The following is a 21598-nucleotide window of genomic DNA, read 5'->3' on the forward strand; positions in this document are numbered from 1 at the left end:
AAAGTGAATTGACTGTAAGTTTTTTGGGCGAAATGTGGCAGCCATTGCATACAGCAATGTCCCACAAACAGTCGTGGATTGAAAATGACCAATTTATTATAGTTTTGTTTGGAGGGATTATTATTTATTTCAGTGGATGTTGAAAATCCCATCCGAAAAGAAAAGGGATTTTCTCCCGGTGTCCTAAAGCCAGGACACTGGACTCATTTAACAACCAGCTTGATGCCTTGATGGGAGTATGTTAGGGTGAGCGTTCTGGAAGAATGAGATCAGATGGGCCGATAGGCCTTCTTCATCCAAACTGATCTTGTGGTGAAGTTAGAAACAGCGACCAACTTCTGCCCAGTAGGTGGTGCTAACATTTTTACATTTCCACAAGCCTTTGACCTCACGTCGCCGAAACTGTAGCGGAAATTGCCCGTTATGGGTGACCAAAACAGAAAAAGTGTTTCATTGCTGAGCGCTGGTAAATCTCGCTTTGATGAGAGCAAATTATAATTTTTTAAAAAAAAAACGATGTACAATTTATATTATTACCTTTCACTTTTACCGAGTGGCCTAAAGTATTTTAATAAGAACAACACATGAGAAGTGCTGACTAAATACCAGTCTGGCATTTACAGTGTAACCTTTCGTTTATGTATGAAGGATTTTGGAGCGAGAGCTTACTGTAACCATGGTGATTCAGGTTAATTTCATTTCCTAGGAACACCTCTTCTGATTAATGAATATTAATATAAATTCTCTGCAAAGCGAAGGAGGGAATCTTCCTGGGAGAACAAGGAGCGGAATTCCGGGATACTGGAACGCTGAGGGAGGAAATGTTTAAAGATAGTTTCAACGGCAGACAAAACCAGCGCTGCCTTCCTTTTGTAAAAACAAACAAAATTCAATCAAAAAAGAATTAACATTAAATTAAAATTAACAGCGTGATACCCTTGTTTATTTGAAAGACAATGTATCAAGTATATCAAGTTCGCCCACAAATATACAGTCAATTCACTTTACAGTGTGTTCTGTGAAGCGCTTTGGGACGTCCTCCCGACGTGAAAAGTGCTATATCAAATGCAAGGATTATTATTATTATTATTATTAAAGCTAATGATCATTACTTTCAGCTCTTCTCTTTTTCAAAGAGGCCAAAAAAACTGGCTGCTATATAACAACAATAATAATAATGCTCAGATTTGGTATAGCACCTTTCACATCAGGAGGACGTCCTAAAGTGCTTCACAGGATATATTGTAAAGTGGAGTGACTGTGTGTTTTGCGGGCAAACGTGACAACCAATTTGGGCATGGCAAATGCCCCATAAACAACCATGAAGTCAATGACCAATTTTATTTGGAGATTTTTGGCTAGGGCACTGGCAAAAACTCCCTTCTCTTTTTGAATAGAACCATGGGATCTTTAACGTCCATTTAACCAAGCAGACAACGCCTCAGCAATTTTTCCCCAGTGGATCACTCGATAGTCATTGCATAGAATGTGCTGGTGTGATCTGCACGAGGTCCTAGTCTCAAACCCAATGAACTACTTTGGTTGAGGGTGGTGCACGTATAGAGCAATGTGTCCAGGGAGTTGACAAAGCCAGATTCCTAATTTTGTTGTTGTTGTTGTTGTTCCTCACATGAATAAGAACATAAGAACATAAGAATTTGCTAGGCGAAAGAAAACCAAGGTCCATCCAATTCGCTTTCCACCATCCTGGCAGGCTCATGCACATGTTGTGTCTCAAACTATATGTTGTATCTCAAGATATTATTTCCCACAGTGATGGGTGAGGTACCAGATTATGCCAATAGAATTGTGCCCCATAAAAAACAAGTCGAGTCAAGATTCCTTCAGGAGAGGAGGAGAAAAAAGTTGATGGGGGAGGGAATTTATTTTTACAGTGCAATACAAATTTACATTTATGTAACATCTTTCACATCTGGAGGATGTCCCAAGATGCTTGACAGTTCTGGCTTGGCCCCTGAGCTGGAGGTACAAACAAAGAGGGGTGGGGAGGGGAAAGATGACCAAAAGTGCGGTCAAACAAGTAGGTCCTTGAACAAGGTGAGGAAGAGGCAAGTCGGATGGGGTTCTGGAGAGTGGGGGCAGGTAGGCTGAAAGCCTGCTTGTCAATGGTGGGGCAGGTAGGGTGAGCACGTGAAGTAGATTGGTGCCTGTTTCATCAGCTGCTGTGAGAGATGAGTTGCACAGAGGGAGGTCTTTCTCTGGTAACCTACTGTTACACTTAAATATCTTCCCAATGTAGGCCACAAATTCCCTGCTCGCAACACTACACTCGCCCACTGATCACTAATACAAGATGAAGCCTGCTTTCAGGCTATAAATACATCTTGAATCACTTAAGCGAACTGACACATTTCCAAGTTGCATTGTGGTGTGCATTGTCCTGTTCTTTTTGTTATTGCTATTTTACACCACCTCATTTGGTTAGAATGTTCCTCATGTGTGGTCCAAGAACTGTGGAAGTATAATTTGGACAGACCATAGCAATAATTAAAACCAGCACTGAGAGTAATTTGCTATAATTCCCTCAATTGTAAATGCTCCACCCTGTCCCAATTCCCCAGGTAGGTTGTAATATTTTACACCATCGAGCCTTCTTCCCCCCCACCCCAACTCCCCCAGGCAATGTGATTCAGCAATCAGTTGTTATTTTTGGTGCTTGAAGGTTTTTTTTATTCTTCAAACATGCCATTGGTTTCTGCACTGAAATAAATCTATGCTTCCCCCACTGGCTATGATTGAAGTCAAGTGAAAATAATTCATATCTCTCTAACAGCAGTGCCAACCTGTACCTTGTGAAGCATATTCATATTATTATTAATAAGGATATTAATAATGATATTAATCTTTGCATTTGATATAGCACCTTTCACGTCAGGAGGTTGTCTCAAAGAGCTCCACAAGATTTGTTATAATGTGTAGTGACTGTGTATTTTGTGGGCGATATAATATATTAAGCCGCAGAGCTATACCTTTATATTAGCTCTATGAGTCACAACTGCATTAAATTGCATTAGCAGCACAGTACAGTGGCATAGTGACAAGGTGTAATTACTTTATGCCTGCAGTTGCCCACGCACTGAGTTACTGATCTAAATGGAAGGTGCTGAATAGAGAGCTTTGTACTTCTCACAGGGAGAATGGGTAGGTCCCCACCAAACAGATGGCAGCAGTGAGTCTGTCTGAGTGGGTAGCACTCCACCTCTGATTCAGAAGGTTGTGGGTTCAAGCCCCATGTCGGGAATTGTACTCAAAGTCTAGACTGACACTCCAATATAGTGGAGCCATCCTTCAGATAAGATGTTAAACCAAGGTCCCGTCTGCCTATTTAGGTGGACATTAAAAATTCTACGGCACTATTTGAAAAGAGAAGGGAGTTTCTCATGGTGTCCTGACTAACAATCCCCCAGATAAAATTACTCATTCACTTTATGATTGTTTTGGAGATATTGCTGTGTGCAGAATTGGTTGCTGTGATTTCCTACAAAAAATACAGGTTCACTGAACTTCACAGTAAATCCTGTGAAACGCTTTGAGACGTCCTCCTGACGTGAAAGCTAGTACATCAAATACAAGGATTGTTATTATTAACGCCCATCAGAACAGGCAGACAGGATCTTAGTTTGATGTTTCATCTGAAAGATAGCATATTCGAAGCACCAGACTTCACAGTCACTACACTTCACAGTAAAACCCTGTGAAGTGCTTTAAGACATTTCAGTGACATGATAGGGCACTATATCAAGTGAAAGGACTATTATGAATGAGCGATACCTATGTAGTATGATATCAATTTCCTTTGAGACGTGGCAATATTTGTTGAGTCACTCAGTCAACTCACTCACAAATCAGAGCACAGGATAGTCCAGGATTCTCTATTGATCTTTTCTCAGCTGTGCAATGATATGTGCTTTGCTGCACTGCAGTGTTCACCAGAACACACTGAGCAAGCGCAGCAGGACCAGATTACACTGAAATGCTCCAAAAATGGATCAACGGGAAAACAAAAAGGGAGATTTTAAAGAAAGGAGGATTTACAAAGCTTGTAGGGAGAACGGAGAAAGTGACCACTGAGCTCAGGATGAGACTGTATAAAAAGAGCTTAAAGAAGAGATTCAGTGGAACCAAGAAAGAGTTGGAAAGGAACATAACAAAAACAGAAAACGATACCAAAACATTCTCCTGCAAAATACACAATCATCAGACTTTACAGTAAAACTCTGTTAAGCTCTTTGAGTTGTCCTCTCAACACTAACACAGACACTATATCAAATGCAAGGTTTTTTTTATATAATAATAATCCTTTTAATTATCATGTGTTGAGATGTCTTCTGTAAATATACTGTAAAGTGAATTGACTGCATATTTTCTGGGATGAAACATGGCAACCAATTGCGCACAGCAGTATCCCACAAACAGTCGTGAGTGACCAAGTTATTATGCTTTGAGTAACCAAATCATTATTTTTTGAGTGACTAAATTATTATTTTTATTATGATTTTTCATGATTAGAACAGTGAGAGGAAAATTAGGGAAATGTTAAAACCCAAAGGGGATATATTAAATGGATACAACAACAACTTGCATTTATATAGCATCCTTCACGTGGGATAGCATCTCAGAGCATTTCCTAGAGGTTTCTTTCTACCAGAAAGGATATTAAAAACAAGCCCCTTTCCCGCGACATCAAGCAAAATTATTCGAGCTCCAGAACGTTTTAAATTGGCTCAAGAGGCTGAAAACCAATAACTTTCCTTCCTCCCTACTCCGGGACAGTTAATAATAACAACAACAGCAACAATAATAACAATATTAATGACCTAGATTTGAAAACTTAGTGCAAGGTAGTTAGATTTGCAGATGACGACAAGTTGGGAGTCAATGTGGAATGATAGGAGGCAGTTAAGGTCTTACAAAGAGATTTTGTACATGGGCTGATACCTGATCAATGAGGTTCAATACAATTAAATGCAAGGGATTTCATATAGGGAGCAAGAATAGAAGGTACGTGTACTCCATGGATGGGGTAAAACTTCCAAAGTGGAAGCTAAACAAACCTACTGATGTGAAGTGACTTGAAGCTCACTATATCAAGACAGTGTGATGTAGCAACACAACAACTTGCATTTACGCAGCACCCCTCACACCCCAGAGCGTAGCAATAAACAAGGCAAACAGAATGCTGGATCGGCAAAACAGTTGAGTTTTAGAGCCCCACGCATTCCGGGTAACAAAGAACATTTTTAGGACAGAAACTAACAAGTATCACCAGGAAGAATCAGTGAGAGCGGGACTCTGAACTTATTTAAGAAAACAGCTTGATGCTATGATGGGAGGACTGGAAGGGCGAGATCAAAGGAAGGGCCCGCTTCGTCCAGATCTCTCTTGTGATCTTAAGAGATGCCTAGCTTGATCTTGCTGCTGTTTATTTTGGAATGAAGGTTCATTCACTACTTATGACCTCAGGGCACTCCAGAACTACTGAACACACGTTCAAGTCATGAATACTACACCCTGTCATTTATTTTGTGTTCTCCGAAGATTCTATAGTGCTCACTGCAGCTCGTGCAAGCTCAGCTACTGACCTATGAAGCAAACACTTGTGCTCTTGTGAGCACCCTCTAATCCATCGAGTACTGAAATTTCTCTTTAAGACAGTGGTTAGCCGATCCTGAGAAAAGCATGGTATAAACAAAACATTATGGTATGATTCCCAGGCAAGGAGGAACCTTAGGCAAGTCTCTTTACTCCGCAAGACTAGCAGCAAATAGGAACCCACGTGTTAGTCAATTGGCGACCACTTTCTTGGGGGTAATAATCCGTTCAAAAAAATTAAATTAAAAAAAAATAATTTGGTCACTCAATCATGACTGTTGGTGGGACACTGCTGTGCACAATTGGCTGCCGCGTTTCATCCACAAAATACAGTCAATCCACTTTACAGTTTATTCTATGAAGCATTTTGACGCATCTCGAGGACATGATAAGTTGCTGTATCAAATGCAAGGCTTATTATTACTGTTATAGGAATACAAAGCTTATAAGCTTTACACTATTTCCTCAATAACTTTGTATGAACTCAGCCACCACATATTCCTTCTAGATACACATTCCTACATCTTCCTTGTGTAAATCATTTGATCACACCCTCCTCAGCACCCCCCACCCCCCCCCCCACCCCCACCCTCCCCACCCCTCTTAGCTGCATGTACCACTTTGAGACATCCTTTTGTCATGAAAGGTGCTTCATAAATATAAATTATTCTTGTTCTTTAAATACAGATCGAATTATCACTCTGGTCTCCTAGATCGTTTTATGATGAAAGCAACCATCTCTAAACATGTTCTGGTCAACCATATACTAAGAAGCTGAAAACATTTGCAAGATCCTTTCTTGTACTTTCAGTGATATCTCTCCACAATGGATAATTATCCTAAAATGGAGCAACGGTAAATACAGGGTTCTTGTCAGGGTGACCTTGATAAAGATCAGCATTCCTCAATTCCTTGAGGTTTTCAATGTGCAATCTGGTGACTATGTGCTGCATATTTTTAAAGCCCAAGTTTACTATTACCCATCCATTTCTTCCTGACTTGTCTGGCTATTCTATTGAACTTCAGGACTTTGAACTCACAGTCTAGGCTGGCACTCCAGTGCAGTGTTGGGAGAGATGCCGTCCTTCAGATGAAATGTTAAATCAAGGTCTTTTCTACTTTGTTCAGGTAGACATTAAAGATCCCATGGCACTATTCAGAAAGAGAAGCAAGTTTCTCCTTCGTATCCTGGCCAACAATCCCTCAGATAAAATTGATCATTCACTTGATGGCTGTTTGTGTGACATTGCCTCGCGCAATTTGGCTGCCGCGTTTGCTTATAAAATTCAATTGCAATTCATAGTAAAAGTCTGTGAAGTGCTTTGAGGTGCCTCAATGACATGATAAGTTGCTGTATCAAATATAAGGAATATTATAGCTTTGGTGATGTGCTGCACTAATGAGGTCTTGGCCCTTCACTCCCTTTCTTCAAACCCTATTTTAAAAAATTATCAATATGACCATGCTTTTGGTCAAACGTCTAAAATTCTCCCTGCTCATTAATTCCTTCTTTGTCATTGCAAAACACTTTGAGCTGTTCCTCCTATCCGAAACTTGCTATATAAGCATTGTTGCAAGCTGTGAATATATGCCAGCAGAATGCCCATGACTTGCTGTCTTTAAAGCTGCTGGAGGTGCTGATTAGAAAACCAAAGCAAAAGCCAGCAAGACCAAAGTAAACCAATCTCCCTCCACGCCAGCTAAATCAACCTGCGAAGCAAATTGCAACACCCACCTATTGCAGCTCCGCTAATCTGATACATTCCCCCTTTCATTTATTTACACTAATATGCATAGTCATCTGAATTCCTGCTAATACTCTGTGCAAACCATCTATGGAGCTTTGCAAGTCTTGCCTGTCCAAGATAAGAAAACTTGGACGAGAAAAGGATATTTGGCCAGCAAACCCACTTCCTCCTCAGTCCAATCAGTATTACTGTATCATGGACTTCCTTCTCTCATACTCATTGCTTTGCTTTCAGCCTCTATTCCCTGAAACTCAAACTCCGTGCCTCAATCTCCCCGCTTTCCTTTCTCTTTGCCTATCTTCAGATTGCACCTGAAGACCTTCCTCTTCTACCGCGTTGACTGTCGCTTCCCCTTTCTCCCCGGCTCAACGTCAAGCTCCGCAATTGTTAGGCAGTCGGACTTGCCGCCCGCATGTGAAGAGGGATATATAAATGCAAGTTATTGTTGTTGTTTGCTGCACAGAATTTCATAGTTCTGTGACAGTTACCTCTACATCGCTTAATGGTGACATTTTTCCTTTAAGGTGTCACCATTAAGCAGAATGTGTCAAACGTCACTATGTCAGGAAAACCAACCAAGAACTTCTGTCCGTGATAGGAACTTAGAAAAACAGGATCAGAAGGAGACCATCAAACCTATTCCACCAGCTTATTAAATGTTGGCGTATCTTTTTATTCCAATTCTCCACTTTTTTGCCATACCACTTAATACCGCTACTCCCCAAGAATCTATCTATCTCTCCAAACTTTCCTATTGATTCCACCTCTAGAACAACAACAAACAAAAACAAATTACATTTGTACATCGCTTTTCACACTGGGAGGACGTCCCAAGGCCCTGGTCAGTCAAGGATTTGGAGCCGAGCTGGGGGTTGGTTGGGATTTGGAGGCGTGGGAGGGCAGGGGTCGAAGGGTGACCGAGGGCACAGTCAAAGAGGAGGGACTTGAAATGTGCCTTGAGGGAGGCAAGAGAGGGCGTGAGGCGAAGGGAGTATGGGATGGAGTTCCAAAGGGTGGGGGCAGAAAGGCTGAAGCACAACCACCGATGGTGGGACGAGACGGGCTGGGCGGGGACATGGAGTTGGCCGGAGCCTGCTTTCTCGGGAAGAACATTCCACATCTTCACAACCCTCTGTGAAGAAATGCTCCCTGACCTCAGTTCCACCTGCCTTGCTTCTAATTTTAATTTAATTTTAATTTTAAGCTCACGCTCCCTTATCGTGGATTCCATTACCAGAGGGATGAATTATCCAAGGAGGCCAGTCATTAGTTGGTCATTTGACAACCAGAAAATACATTACACTGGGTAGGCAGGATGCTTCCCTCCTGGAAGAGAGATCGCATTCCAACTATCTATCTCTGGGATTTCCATGTCCAGGTGGGATACATGGAATTCTCCGTTTGGTTCGGATACTCTTAAGCACGGTGATGAGTTTTCACATGTGTCAGACACCCGGCTGATCCCCCAAAAAATAACACTGGTTAATAATAGTAGTAATTATAATCCTTGCATTTGATATAACGCCTTATCATGTCTTCGAGCCGTTTCAAAGCGTTTCACAGAACATACTGTAAAATTTAATGACTGTGCGTTCTGTGGGGGAAACACGGCAGCCAATTGCGCACAGCAGTTGAAAACCCACAGCATTTATAGTTTTTTCTCGATCTATTCCTTCTCTCAGTTATATGATGACTGACCCCTGTAGATTTCATAATAACAACTGTGTTGGACTGAACTGATTGACTCAGGAACAGCACTGATATAGAGCTCTGAAGGTTGAAGATGCCTTTCAGCAGCCACATGCAGAGGACAGGGCTAAATTGCATTTCCTATTATTTATCAGGATGTCAGTCAGTGCTTAACATCTGTAAGTAAAAGTCTGATGGAATTACATATCTGCAGATCCAACACTGCTAACTCCTGTAGTGAGATGGATGAAACTAATCAAATTTATCTGATATCATTCTCAGAGAAGGTGCATCGACAGATGGTCTGTTTAAAATTATTTTTCCACCAAGGGTGAATCGCATCTTTTTCTGATTCCTCTCCTCGCAGTAGAATCATTTCACCACATCAATCAACTCTTGCAATGACCCTTTTTTACGAAGCAATAAAACTCCCCCCCCCCCACCCCGCCTTCCCCATCCCCATCCCCTACCGGACTGAATATATTCTCTCCCAATTCCCGAGAGGCAAATGAGGAACGGTTTTGTCAAGCATTAAAGCTTCAAGGTGACGTGGTTAACTTTAGTAATGAAAATGTCTGTGGGGTTATCACTTTTATTAGTGAACTGAAATGCTCATAAGATTTTCTGTTCTGTAATGAAGTAATAAGCCTTACCAGCGCTATAAGGTGACCATTAATTCCCCCCTCCCAGTAATTCAGTCAGAATAGCTCCCGACTGATACTTTGCTGTAGGAACTTGAGGGAGATTAATTGCCTCCAACAGAAGTGTGAAGAGCGCAATTTTTAGCTGTTGCTATCTTACTTTAGTTAAATCTACACCAACCTCCAAAGGAACTGCCTGGTTTAGTACTACAATACTGTAATTCTACCACCAACAATCTGGGCAAGTAAAAACACATATAAAAGCCCAAAATGTCACCGTGTTTCACCTACAAAATATACAGTCAATTCACTTTACAGTATTTTCTGTGAAGCAATTTGAGACATCTCAAAGACGTGATAAGGCACTATATCAAATGCAAGGATTATTATTATAGTCTTAAGCTGCGTCTTAAAAGATCACACAGAATAACCCAAAAATTGTTTTTAATTTGGAAGCAGGGCCTTCCACCCGCAGAGATCCTGCAGCAGCCGTCCAGCTGCTCCATGATCGCCTCTCCTCCACTTTCAACTCCCTCGTCCCCCTAAAATCCAGGACCATCTCCAAACCCACCCGATCCCCCTGGTACAACAACCATCTCCGCCGCCAAAAAACCCAAACCCGGCTGCTCGAGCGCAGATGGCGGAAAACTGGCCTTACAGTCCACCGCCAACTGTGGCTCGAGCATCTCCACAGCCACCGCCGTTCTTTGACACGCACAAAAACGGCCTATTACTCCAACGTCATCTTGGAGGCTAAACACAACCCCAAAATCCTTTTTTCCACCATCCACTACCTCCTCCGTGACCCCCCTCAGGCCTCCTCAATCTTCGTATCAAATGCCAAGTGCGAGGAGGTCATGGACTTCTTTTCATCTAAAATACTTAACATCTGCCAGACAGCCTCATCCACCTGCCCCTCATCACCCACCACCTCGCCCTCTCTGCCCCCCTCACCATCCTCATCATTTGCTCCTACCACCACCCCCATTCTACACTCTTTCCTCCCCATCTCTCCCTCCTCCCTCTCACCCACCATCATCTCCATGAAAACCACCACCCGCTGCCTCGACCCCCTCCCCACCAACTTACTGGTCACACAGCTCCCCCTCCTCTGCCCACTACTGGCTGACGTCATCAACCAGTCCCTCTCCTCCAGATCAGTCCCTGCCTCCCTCAAAACTGTTGTCATCACCCCCCTCCTGAAAAAACCCTCCCTGGATCCCTCAAACCCCAGCCACTACCGTCCTATTTCTAACCTGCCCTTCCTCTCAAGAATTCAAGAATGCGTTGTTGCCAACCAACTCCGCGCACACCTCTCCTCCCACTCCCTCCTCGAACCCCTCCAGTCACAAACGACATCCTCTCTATCTGTGACCAGGGCTCCCTCTGCCTCCTTGTCCTCCTGGTACTCCTGGACCTCTCCGCCGCGTCCGACACAGTCGATCACGGCATCCTCCTCCACCGCCTTTCCTCGTCATCCACCTCAGTGGGATCGCACTCGCCCGGTTCGAGTACTACCTCACAAACCGCCAGCAGTACATCTGCACAAACGGCTTCTCCTCCCGCTCTCACCCGGTCACCTGCGGGGTACCCCAAGGATCCATCCTTGGCCCCCTCCTCTTTCTGATCTATATGCTCCCTCTTGGAGATGTCATCCGCAGACATGGGGTACATTTCCACATGTATGCAGACGACACCCAACTCTATGTTTCCACCTCTCTTTGCGACCCCCAGTCCCCTGATGTTCTGTCAGATCTCAGGGGCTGGATGAGTGCAAACTTCCTTCAGCTGAACGTTGACAAGACGGAAGCCATACTCTTTGGCTCTCGTCAACATTTAAAATCTCACGGTTCTCACCTCCTCCACCTACCCGACCTCCCCCTAAAACTCTCCGAACCCGTACGCAACCTAGGCGTCAGGTTCGAACCTCAATTACCCTTCCTCCCCCACATCGGTCCCTCACCAGCACTGCTTTCTTCCACCTCCGACGCATCACCCGTCTCCGCCAATACCTCTCCCCAAAAGCCGCCGAAACCCTGGTCCATGCCTTTGTCACCTCTCGGCTGGACTACTCCAATGCCCTCCTCGCCGGTCTCCCATCCACTACCATCCATAAAATCTAACTCATTCAGAACTCTGCCGCCCGCATTCTCATCCGCACCAAACTCCGCTCCCCGATCACCCCAGTCCTGGCCAGACTGCACTCGCTGCCTATCCCAGAGAGGATCGATTTCAAGATCCTCACCCTCGTATTCAAGTCCTTGCACTCCTCTGCACCCCCGACCTCTCTGACCTCCTCTCTCCTCAAAACAGTACCAGTTGCCTTCGTTCCACCAGGTCTGGCCTCCTCCTTGTCCCCCGAGTCCTCCGCTCCACCCTCGGTGGCCGTGCCTTTAGCCACTATGCCCCGAGACTCTGGAACTGCCTTCCTCACTCCCTCCATCTCGTTCCCTCCTTTCCCATTTTCAGGTCTCTGCTGAAGACCTTTCTTTTCGCCTGCACCTTTGGTCACCTTCCCACCCCTCCCCCTCCCCCTGGCTCGGTCCCGGGATCCTAAACTGTAAAGCGCTCTGAGGCGCCGTCCGGCGTGGAGGGCGCTATATAAATCCAAGTTGTTGTTGGTGCTGTTTGAATAACTAGAAAAATTCGCCCTCCAAATTAAGGCTGAATTTAAGAATTTTCTGCAATTCTGCACGTGTTTCAAAGCAAGATGACCTTAGGTGCAAAAAGGGACTGGAAATCCAGGTTTAAAGTGTATTCATAGAACAATGTCATTTCCGATTTGGTCACTGCCTTGTAGCCCTGTGTTTTTACAGTGGTAACCTCACAAAGCTAATTCACCTCTGAGGTTGTCACATCACATCAAACCACGTGAAGTGTCATGGCTATGGATATAGGTTATGATGTCTGCTGCCGACAAGAAAGCACAACAAAACATTTTCCATAGACAGCAGTGCAGCGAAGCAGACAGACAACGCTGTTCTGCATTACTATCAAATAGAATAGGCAGACTGCAATTATTACGATGGGAAATAGTATTTATCCTGTGCCTACAAACTATACAGTCGCTTAATAGTAAATCCTGTGAAGCGCTTAGAAACGTCCTCCCGACGTGAAAGGCGTTATATTATACGTAAGGATTATTATTTATCGTGCCATCTTGGGCCTGAGAGAGACTGTGATCAAACAGACACACACATTACTTTATGCTCAATACAAGTCAAGATAATATTTGCTTCAGGTGTACAGCACTACAGGATTTTTATATAGGGAAAGATTGATATGCATTTGGAACAAACAGCGATATCAGCAAGGCAATGCTCTATACTAAACAATCCTTACATTTGATATAGTGTCTCACAGGATTGACTGTAAAGTGGAGTGACTAATTCTGTGGGTGAACTATAAAGTGTTTTGAAAAGTAACAAGATATGTTCCTGGAAACTAAAATGATTCAGGGTTATTATACTGTGAGATAGATGTGTTGAAGGAATGTTTTGGGTGATTGGGTGGGTAAGTCAGATGGATCGATGTTCCACACCTGCCTGAAACTGTTCTTACTTTCCAAACCTGCCCAAACCTGCAACACCATTTCGTATGAGTACTCTGAGCAGACTGTGGCTACATTGTTCTGCAAGTCTGCAGTGAATATTTATTTCCCAAGTAATCATAGTATAATAATCCTTGCATTTGATATAGCGCCTTATCAGGTCTTCGAGACGTCTCAAAGCGCTTCACAGGCTATACTGTTAAGCGAGTTGACTGTATATTTTGTGGACGAACCGCGGCAGCCAATTGTGCACAGCAGCGTCCCACAAACAGTCGTGGATTGAGTGATCAAATTAATTTTTGTGTATTTTGAAGGAATTGTTACCCCTTGAAAAGCGATCCGCCAATCGACTAACAACCGGCTTCCTACTTACTGTTAGGTGAACAGAGGCGTGTAACGCACGGTACAGCATCGGGCGATGTATGGTATGAATGCCAGGCAATGGATACTAGAGTGTCAGGCAATGGGTATTACATAGTCAAGCTACGCCTGGTAGAGGGTCAAGCAATGCATGGTCCAGTGACAGGCAAAATGCACGGTGAAAGGCCAGGCAAGTAGACCACCATCACTTCTGTCATTTTGAGTGACCTGTTGAGAGGCGACGCTGGTTCTGTAAAGCGATTCACTACTCAATTAGTTTAATTTAAAAATATATTTAATTTTAAAAAGTCCCCCAGAGAGGAACAATCGTAACCAGTAAATATCTTAAATAAATTGCAAAACGCTTTCAAAATAGTATTTTAAATATTTCTAACTCTGTCCTCTAAACTAATGGTAAACCTTTTTCACGTTCAGCTCCCACGGTTTCTGGAACTTGCTGTCACAAGTAATGCTTTGGGATCCACTGTCATTAATATATAATGTATCAAGTGGTTTTGCTTGTCTGAGTAGAAACAAAAATGCTTCGCCCACAAATATACAGTCACTCCACTTTACACTATATTCTGTGAAGCGTTTTGAGACGTTTCAACGACGTGATAAGGCGTTTTGTCAAACGCAAGGATTATCATTCTTATTATGTATTCTCTGCACAAGGACGTTGCAATTGCAAACCTTTCCATAAAGCGTAACGCAAATTGGTTTGTTTCGCATTTCGCGCTAAGCAGCAGTTTTATAAAACAAATTAATACCGCGTCATGATGCATTACAGCATCAGGGAGCTTGAAACATTGATTTAATATTGCAAATTCTGTTAGGCGTCAGGTAAAGCACTGCAAGCATGTTATTACTTATGATCCGAGCGCTTTGCGACATCCTCGCAACTTGCAAGGCATTATATAAATGTAAATTGTATTTTATTTTGCTTCAAAGCCTTCTGCAATAACATGACCTAGTTCATATGTGACTTGCAGGGTTAATATTGTGTGTTTAGTTGGTAAACTCACGCCCTGCGCGAAAGGTTGTGGGTTCAAGTCCCGCATCGGGAGCTTTGAGCTCATAGTTTAGGCTGACACTCCAGTGTTGGGCAGTGCTCCCTGTCGACTCCATCAACATGTTAAAGACCTCAATCAGGTCACCCTCAATCTTCTTTGTTCCAAAGGAAAAAGTCCCAGTTCCTTCAGTCTTTCCTATAGGCCACACCACTCAAACTGAACACACTATTCTCACTGTGGTCTATGTAAAAAATTATGTTAGCGTTTCCTCTTTGATTTTAGATTCTATATCCCTATTTTACAACCTATTTGCTTTCTTGATAGTTCTGTCCACCTGCCTTCCCACCTTTAAGGATCTACATATATTAACCCCGAGGTTCGCTCAACTCTTCCACTCCTCCCTCCCCTCCCTCCCACCCTGGTTTGGGGTCGTTCTCCAACACTGTCAAGTGCTCGGGGACACTGGCCTGGGTGAGGGGCATTATATAAGCACAAGTTGTTGTTCCTTTTTAAAATGTACCACCTAACATACACATATCTCTGGTATCATCTTTGCATTTTGTAATATCCCTATTAATCTCTTTTCATAATTTCCTATACTGTTCCCAGTGTTGTTATCCCTCCTTGTTCCCGAAGGCTTTGTTTAGCAGGATGTTTAGTAAGATGTGACTGATCAGAAAGAAAGACAATTTGAGTGTTTTCTTTCTATGACTTTTTGGAGGTTTTACAATACTGTATTGCGTTTCAGGTATAAAGTGTTGTTTTTTTATGACCTATTTTCTGGATTGTTCTGGAGTTTTCGTACTGAGGAGGATCAGTGAATGACAACTAAAATCCTCTAAAGTGGATTAGTGTCAAAGGGGAAGAGAGAGAGAGAGAGAGAGAGACAGGCAGAGAGACACAGAGAGGGATAGATACAGACAGAAAGATAGACAGAGAAAGAGATAGACACAGAGACAGACAGAGACAAACAGAGAACCAGCGAAAGATAAACATAGAGATAGAGAGACAGACAGACAGTCAGAAAAATAAAGAAAGACGGAGAGAAAGAGAGAGATCTCTGAATCTTCCACTCTGCACAGCGTGAAGTTACATTTGTTTAATCTGTAAAGAAAGGGGCAAATTCACTTCTAAACTGTATAAAGTCTTTATCCTTTCAACAGGTCTTGCTTGTTCATTCTTGTTTCGAGTTGGAGTGAATCCGGAGTCAAGTTAACAATAGCGGAATGGCCCTGTTGAAGAGTGGCTGGATGTGGAGACAAAGTAAGTGCTTATTTTAATAAATATATAACTGTCAAAGCATTTATTTAGAGCATTATATTCTACAGTCTCTGGGGTGCCGCACAGTGCCTGGGATGGGCTATGCAGTATTTAACTAGACGTCACGGATGCTGTCGAATTTAAATGCTTATAACTAAATAGAATTTATATATTTTGTGTTAACTTTTCTGTTGACAAATGTAATGCCATTCCTTCCAAGGCTGCCAAAAAGAATCTATACATAACGTATTCCTGCCTCAATCTCTTTGCTTTCCCTGCCCTCTTTTTCTATCTTTAAATCCCACTTTAAGATTTACCTCTTTGACTGCGATCAAGGTCACTTCCCTCAACCCCTTTCACTTGTTCTACGTCCAACCTGCCACTAGGCAGGAATCCGAGATGTTATCCTAGGTTGTTGCTGTTTCTGACATACCGAGTAAGTTTCTTTTCCCCTCTCCCTCCCCACCTTTAAAGCCCACTTCAAGACCTTTCTCTTCAACCTCCCCCCACCACCTCCACAACCCACCAACTCTCCTTCCTTCCTCAGCTTCCTCCAACCCAAGCTCAGGCTGCCAGTTAAAGCGCTTTGAGATGTCCACCCAATGTGAAAGACTGTTGTGAATATTGTTATAATAATAATAATCTTTTCATTTGATAGAGTACCTTATCACATCTTCGAGATGTCTCAAATTTGCGGGTGAAATGGAGCAGCTAACTGCACACAGCTGTGTCCCACAAACAGTCATGGATTGAGTGACCAAATTTTTTTTATAAAACGATTATTACCCCCAGATAAGCAAGTAACTTAAATACTCCCAATCTGGCTGTAGTTTCTTAGGAACTATAATGTGGGTAAGCAGTATAAACACAATGGGGTAACAGAGATATCATGTTGTGCATCTTTGTGTACAGGCTTCGTTCTGCGACGATGGAGGAAGAACTGGTTTGATTTATGGATGGACGGAAGTCTTGTGTATTACCAAGATGAAGATCGCCGTAACATGGAGGACAAGATCCATCTCAAAGTCCATTGTACATATATATCGATTGGGTTTGAATGCACAGGTGAGTATTTTATGATGCCTTTTCTGGTTTAAAACAATAATTCTTGCATTTGATCTAGAGCATTATCGCGTCACCAAAATATCTCCCTGTTCAGATGGACATTAAAGAATTTTATTAGTAAAATTTACTGTTTAAAGTAATAAATAGCTACAGAGAAACTATTTCCTTTGATGGGGGAATCCAGAACAAGAGGGCATTATCTTAAAATTAGAGCTAGGACATTTAGGAGTGAAACCAGGAAGCACTTTTTCACGCAAAGGGTAGTGGAAACCTGGAACCCCAAAAGAATGTGGATACTGAATTCATTCACATTTTCAAGACTGAAGTGAATAGATTTCTGTCAGGTCATGGTATCAAGGGATAAAGGGCAAAGATAGGTAATTGGATTTGAGGTACAGATCAGCCTTAATAGAATGGCAGAAGAGGCTCAAGAGGTTGAATGGCCTTAGTCTTGTTACTATGTTAGCAAGGGTTAAGGCTTGGGGAGCACAGAGTGTTCAATGGGGCACTACTGGAGTTCAACCCAACTCGTCAGGGCTTTGGGATGAAGGGTTAATCTGAGCTGAGTGGGAAGAATCCCTGCTCCCAGTGACTGGCCTACCCCTCCAAGTCATGCTGTTGTCAGAAGTGCCCTGGAATGCTGCAGACCCATCCGTCTCAGGAACCACCATCACCACAACTGAGACTGACACGGGGGGGGGTGTCTTGATTCTGTTGCCAAATTGAATGTGTGGAAGAGGGTCTAGAATTCGATTCAATGAGAAAAAGGACTCAGTAGAACTGAGGGATGATGGAGGCGGGTAACCTTACAAACTACCATCTCATTTCTAACCTGTGTTCCTTCACAAAAGCTCATGTCCCCTGCTGGATCCAGCCTGCCATCAGTTTGACAGAGGCTAAGCTATCTTGTATGTGTGTAGCACATCAGTACTCATGAGGTGCTTCATTTGGACAGCTAAGATCTTTCTTTCGTGTCTCATCTGAAACCACGCTGGAATGTCATAGCATAAAGACTCTCATTAGCAAGGTTTGTGTTTTTACCTGGTTCAACTCCAGTAGTACCTCAACGTACACTCTATGGTTCCCAAGCCTCAGCAAACTTACGCCTAATACACTCTCGAATTAGGGATACCGCACAGTGCATCCATTCAGGGAGAGAGTGCTCATTTCTTTTCAGACATAGGGAAATTTCTTTGTGTAGGTGGCATACCAATGTTAAATTCGCTGTGTCAAATACAAGGATTATTATTATTTATTACAATATTATTTTGTTGATCTAGATCACTTTGACAGTTGGCTCTTTTTCTTCCCTTTGGCCAGTGTTCATCACAACATGAGGTTGATGGATTTAAACGTCAGGCAACCCAGGGACATAAGCTTGAGATGTTAGAGTGTTAATACTCTCCCCTTGACATACAAACTCGTCACCCCAAATTCTCCCATTTACAAAATCCAACAGAAGAAAGTAAGAACATTGGAGAAAAGAAATAATAATAATCCTTGCATTTGATATAGCGCCTTATCAAGTCTTCGAGACGTCTTAAAGAATATACTTTAGAGCAAATTGACTGTATGTTCTGTGGGTGAAATGCAGCAGCCAATTGCGCACAGCAGTGTCCCACAAACAGTCGTGGATTGAGTGACCAATTTATTATTTATTTATTTTGAAGGAATTATCACCCCCAGAAAAGCAATCTGCCAATCGACTAACAACCAGGTTCCTACTTACTGTTAGGTAAACAGAGACATCTGGAGGAAGGAAACTTGCCAAACGTTTCACCCTGCCCGGGAATCAAGCCCAGGTCCCCTCGCTTGTGAGTCGAGTGCTCTATCCAATACGCTACAGGATTCAAATGTACATCCTTGGAACCAGCTGGGCATAAGCCAACAACTAGGCAAGAGATTTGGTCTTCAACCTCATATTATCAGAACAACCCTGTCTTCGGTTGCCTCTGAATTGCCTGCCTCTGTGTGTGAATTCTGGATCGGATCTAATAAGTAATGTGGACTGCTGTAAATTCACATCCAATCGCTTTGACACACTCAAAATGGGGTGGGCATCTAAGAAACAGAATCTGTCTACATTCATTATTTTTTTTCCTTTTGTGATTGTTGAGCAGGCCCCAGGCACTCAACATTGCATCCACTTCCTTCATAAAAATTCATACCATGTCACGGCACGAGTAAGCTATCAACCTGTATGATATGCTAGCGGCTCAACTCTTCTGCATCTGAGAGCTGAAATTTCTCATGGCTTTAGCCTTAAGATTGTTATCCTGAAATAACAATAATAAACAATAATCAGTAAGTGTGGAGTCCTGTAGCTCAGTGGTTAGAGCACTCGCTTTGCAAGTGAGAGACCTGAGTTCAATTCCAGGCAGGGCGAAACCTTGGGCAAGTTTCCTTACTCCACACGCCTAATAATAATCCCTCCAAAAAACCAAAAACAATAATTAAATTGGTCATTTTCAATCTACGACTGTTTGTGGGATATTGCTGTGCGCAATTGGCTGCCGCGTTCGCCCACAAATATACAGTCAATTCACTTTACAGTGTGTTCTGTGAAGCGCTTTGGGACGTCCTCCTGACGTGAAAAGCGCTATATCAAATGCAAGGATTATTATTATTATTATTAAGTCCCAAGGGTGCTTCACAGGATATACTGTTAAGTGCAGTCACTGCATGTTTTATGGTTAAACTCGGCAACCAATTTGTGCACAGCTATGAAATGAATTTTACCTGAGAAATTGTTGGCCAGGACACAGGAGAAATACCTTCTCTTTGCAAATAGTGTCATGGGATCTTTAACATCCACCTGGACAGGCAAACGGGACCTCAGTTTACTGTCTTATCTGAAGGACGGCACCTTCAGCAATGCAGTGCACCCCAGCACTGCATTGGAGTGTCGGCATAGACTCTATGAGTTCCAAGTCCAGATATGGGCCTTGAACCCACAACCTTCTTGACTCAGAGACGAGCGTGCCTGACACACATGACAAATAAAATATAATTTAAATGCCTCACTGCATTTAACTTTGTATTGCCCAGATTAAATGGAGTGCTTACAGGCCGTTACATTTGAGAAGCAATTCNAAAAAAAGGAAAGCCGTTGTACAAAATTTTGACATTAACAAAGAAAAATTTACATTGCTGGCAAAACAAAGCGAAACGTTTACGTTTGTGATCATTTTTTTTGTGATCCAAATCATTTTGGACGTCTTTCTTTCCTTTCAAAACAACCGAGGCAACCACGTGAGGAAGGCACAGTATTAAAAGTATTAATCGGCACCGAGGAAACACAGGGCAACCTTTCCGATGTCTTTCAAATCTGTTTATTATTTCACCATATTCGATCTCTCCTCTCTTCCCCAGATGGTACACTACCACAGGAATGCAGTCGAGAATGCATGTTACTGATTCACCTCAGAGACGGATCAAAGCTTAGGCTCTGCGCAGACAGTGCTGATGATGCATTGTGAGTATGTTACTGAAACATTTATGAGACTTTCTCTCCGTTTTCCGCATCAAGTATTGGCGTATCTCTAACTTCTTCTTAAACCTGACATGCTTTGCGTCTGGCACCCTACCCTCATTGCAGCTGAAATAAAATTCCTGACAAATTTTCACTGACTGTGCAAAACAAAACAGACAAAACGGAATTAGTTGAGATGAGAGTAGTAATAATCCTTGCATTTGATATAGTGCCTTATCACCTTGCCGAGACGCCTCAAAGCGCTTCACAGGATTTTACTGTGAAGCATAGTGACTGTGCATTTGACTGAATTGGCTCCAAGGTGACGTGCCTGGCAATGAAATATTGGAATCAGTTTGACCTTTTGTGATAGTCTTGGGAGACCAGTTTGTGAACCGCAGTACCTCATTGATGTTTAATGATAGACCAGCCAGTGTGGGACATTTGGCAGGAATTGAAAGAGCAGATACTGGGCTCCTGTTAACTCAAAACCCCCATGGGCAAGGTTGGTCCTTGCTGGACAAGCAGCAGAAAGATAGCAAATGTTTACAATGGGAGACTGTATGGTTTTAGCTGATTAAACTAGCATTCCCCCAATGTACAGATGTGAGGTCCCCAAGTCTTGGCTCTTGCTGACCTGTATCTAAATTAGACAAGCCAGGTGCCTCCCTCTGAAGAAAGTGTACACATTCCGTACCAGGCAAACTATGTGGAACTCGCAGTGTTTTGGAAACTCTTAAATATAGTGATGGATTTCCTCATGTGCCAGTTGTCTAAACCCAAACAATTACACGAGCATAGTGTTCCTGCACTTCCTAGTCTGTTCGGTTATCCTTATTTTGAAGGAATAACCCACCTGTTTTTGAATCTTGTACATGACAGAAAAAAAACCCTCGTCAAAGCCTAGTTTTTCCAACCATTCTCAAACTAAAATGCCTGTATGCCTCCTCTCTCCACCTTCTCTGTTTGAGAGAGAGCCTGTGACCAGCAGATTCCGATTCCGAGTAATGAAGGATAATCCTTCAACGAGTGAGAGATTATTTGAAGGTGCCACAGTTTCAGTGACATGAATACCAATTACACTACCAATTGCGTTCGGGAGTGAAATAAGCACTTGGATGCCTGCTGTTGTGCCTGTTTACAGTGTGTCAGGTGTAGTACATTGATACCTAGTTATTTCAGATGTA

The 21598-nt window shown here is 42.8% G+C and overlaps 1 protein-coding gene across 1 annotated transcript in view; it reads left to right on the plus strand.

Annotated features, from left to right (window-relative positions):
• The window catches only part of plekhb1 (pleckstrin homology domain containing B1), a 55367-nt gene that overhangs the window by 11289 nt on the left and 22480 nt on the right, over positions 1-21598 (plus strand). The window contains exons 2-4 of the mRNA XM_007891187.2: positions 15778-15877; positions 16787-16939; positions 20312-20414. Of these exons, the coding sequence (XP_007889378.1) occupies positions 15841-15877; positions 16787-16939; positions 20312-20414 (293 nt within the window). The 5' untranslated portion in view covers positions 15778-15840. The remainder of the gene's footprint in view (positions 1-15777; positions 15878-16786; positions 16940-20311; positions 20415-21598) is intronic.

Source organism: Callorhinchus milii, unplaced genomic scaffold, assembly GCF_018977255.1.
Source record: "Callorhinchus milii isolate IMCB2004 unplaced genomic scaffold, IMCB_Cmil_1.0 Scaffold4, whole genome shotgun sequence".
NCBI lineage: Eukaryota > Metazoa > Chordata > Chondrichthyes > Chimaeriformes > Callorhinchidae > Callorhinchus > Callorhinchus milii.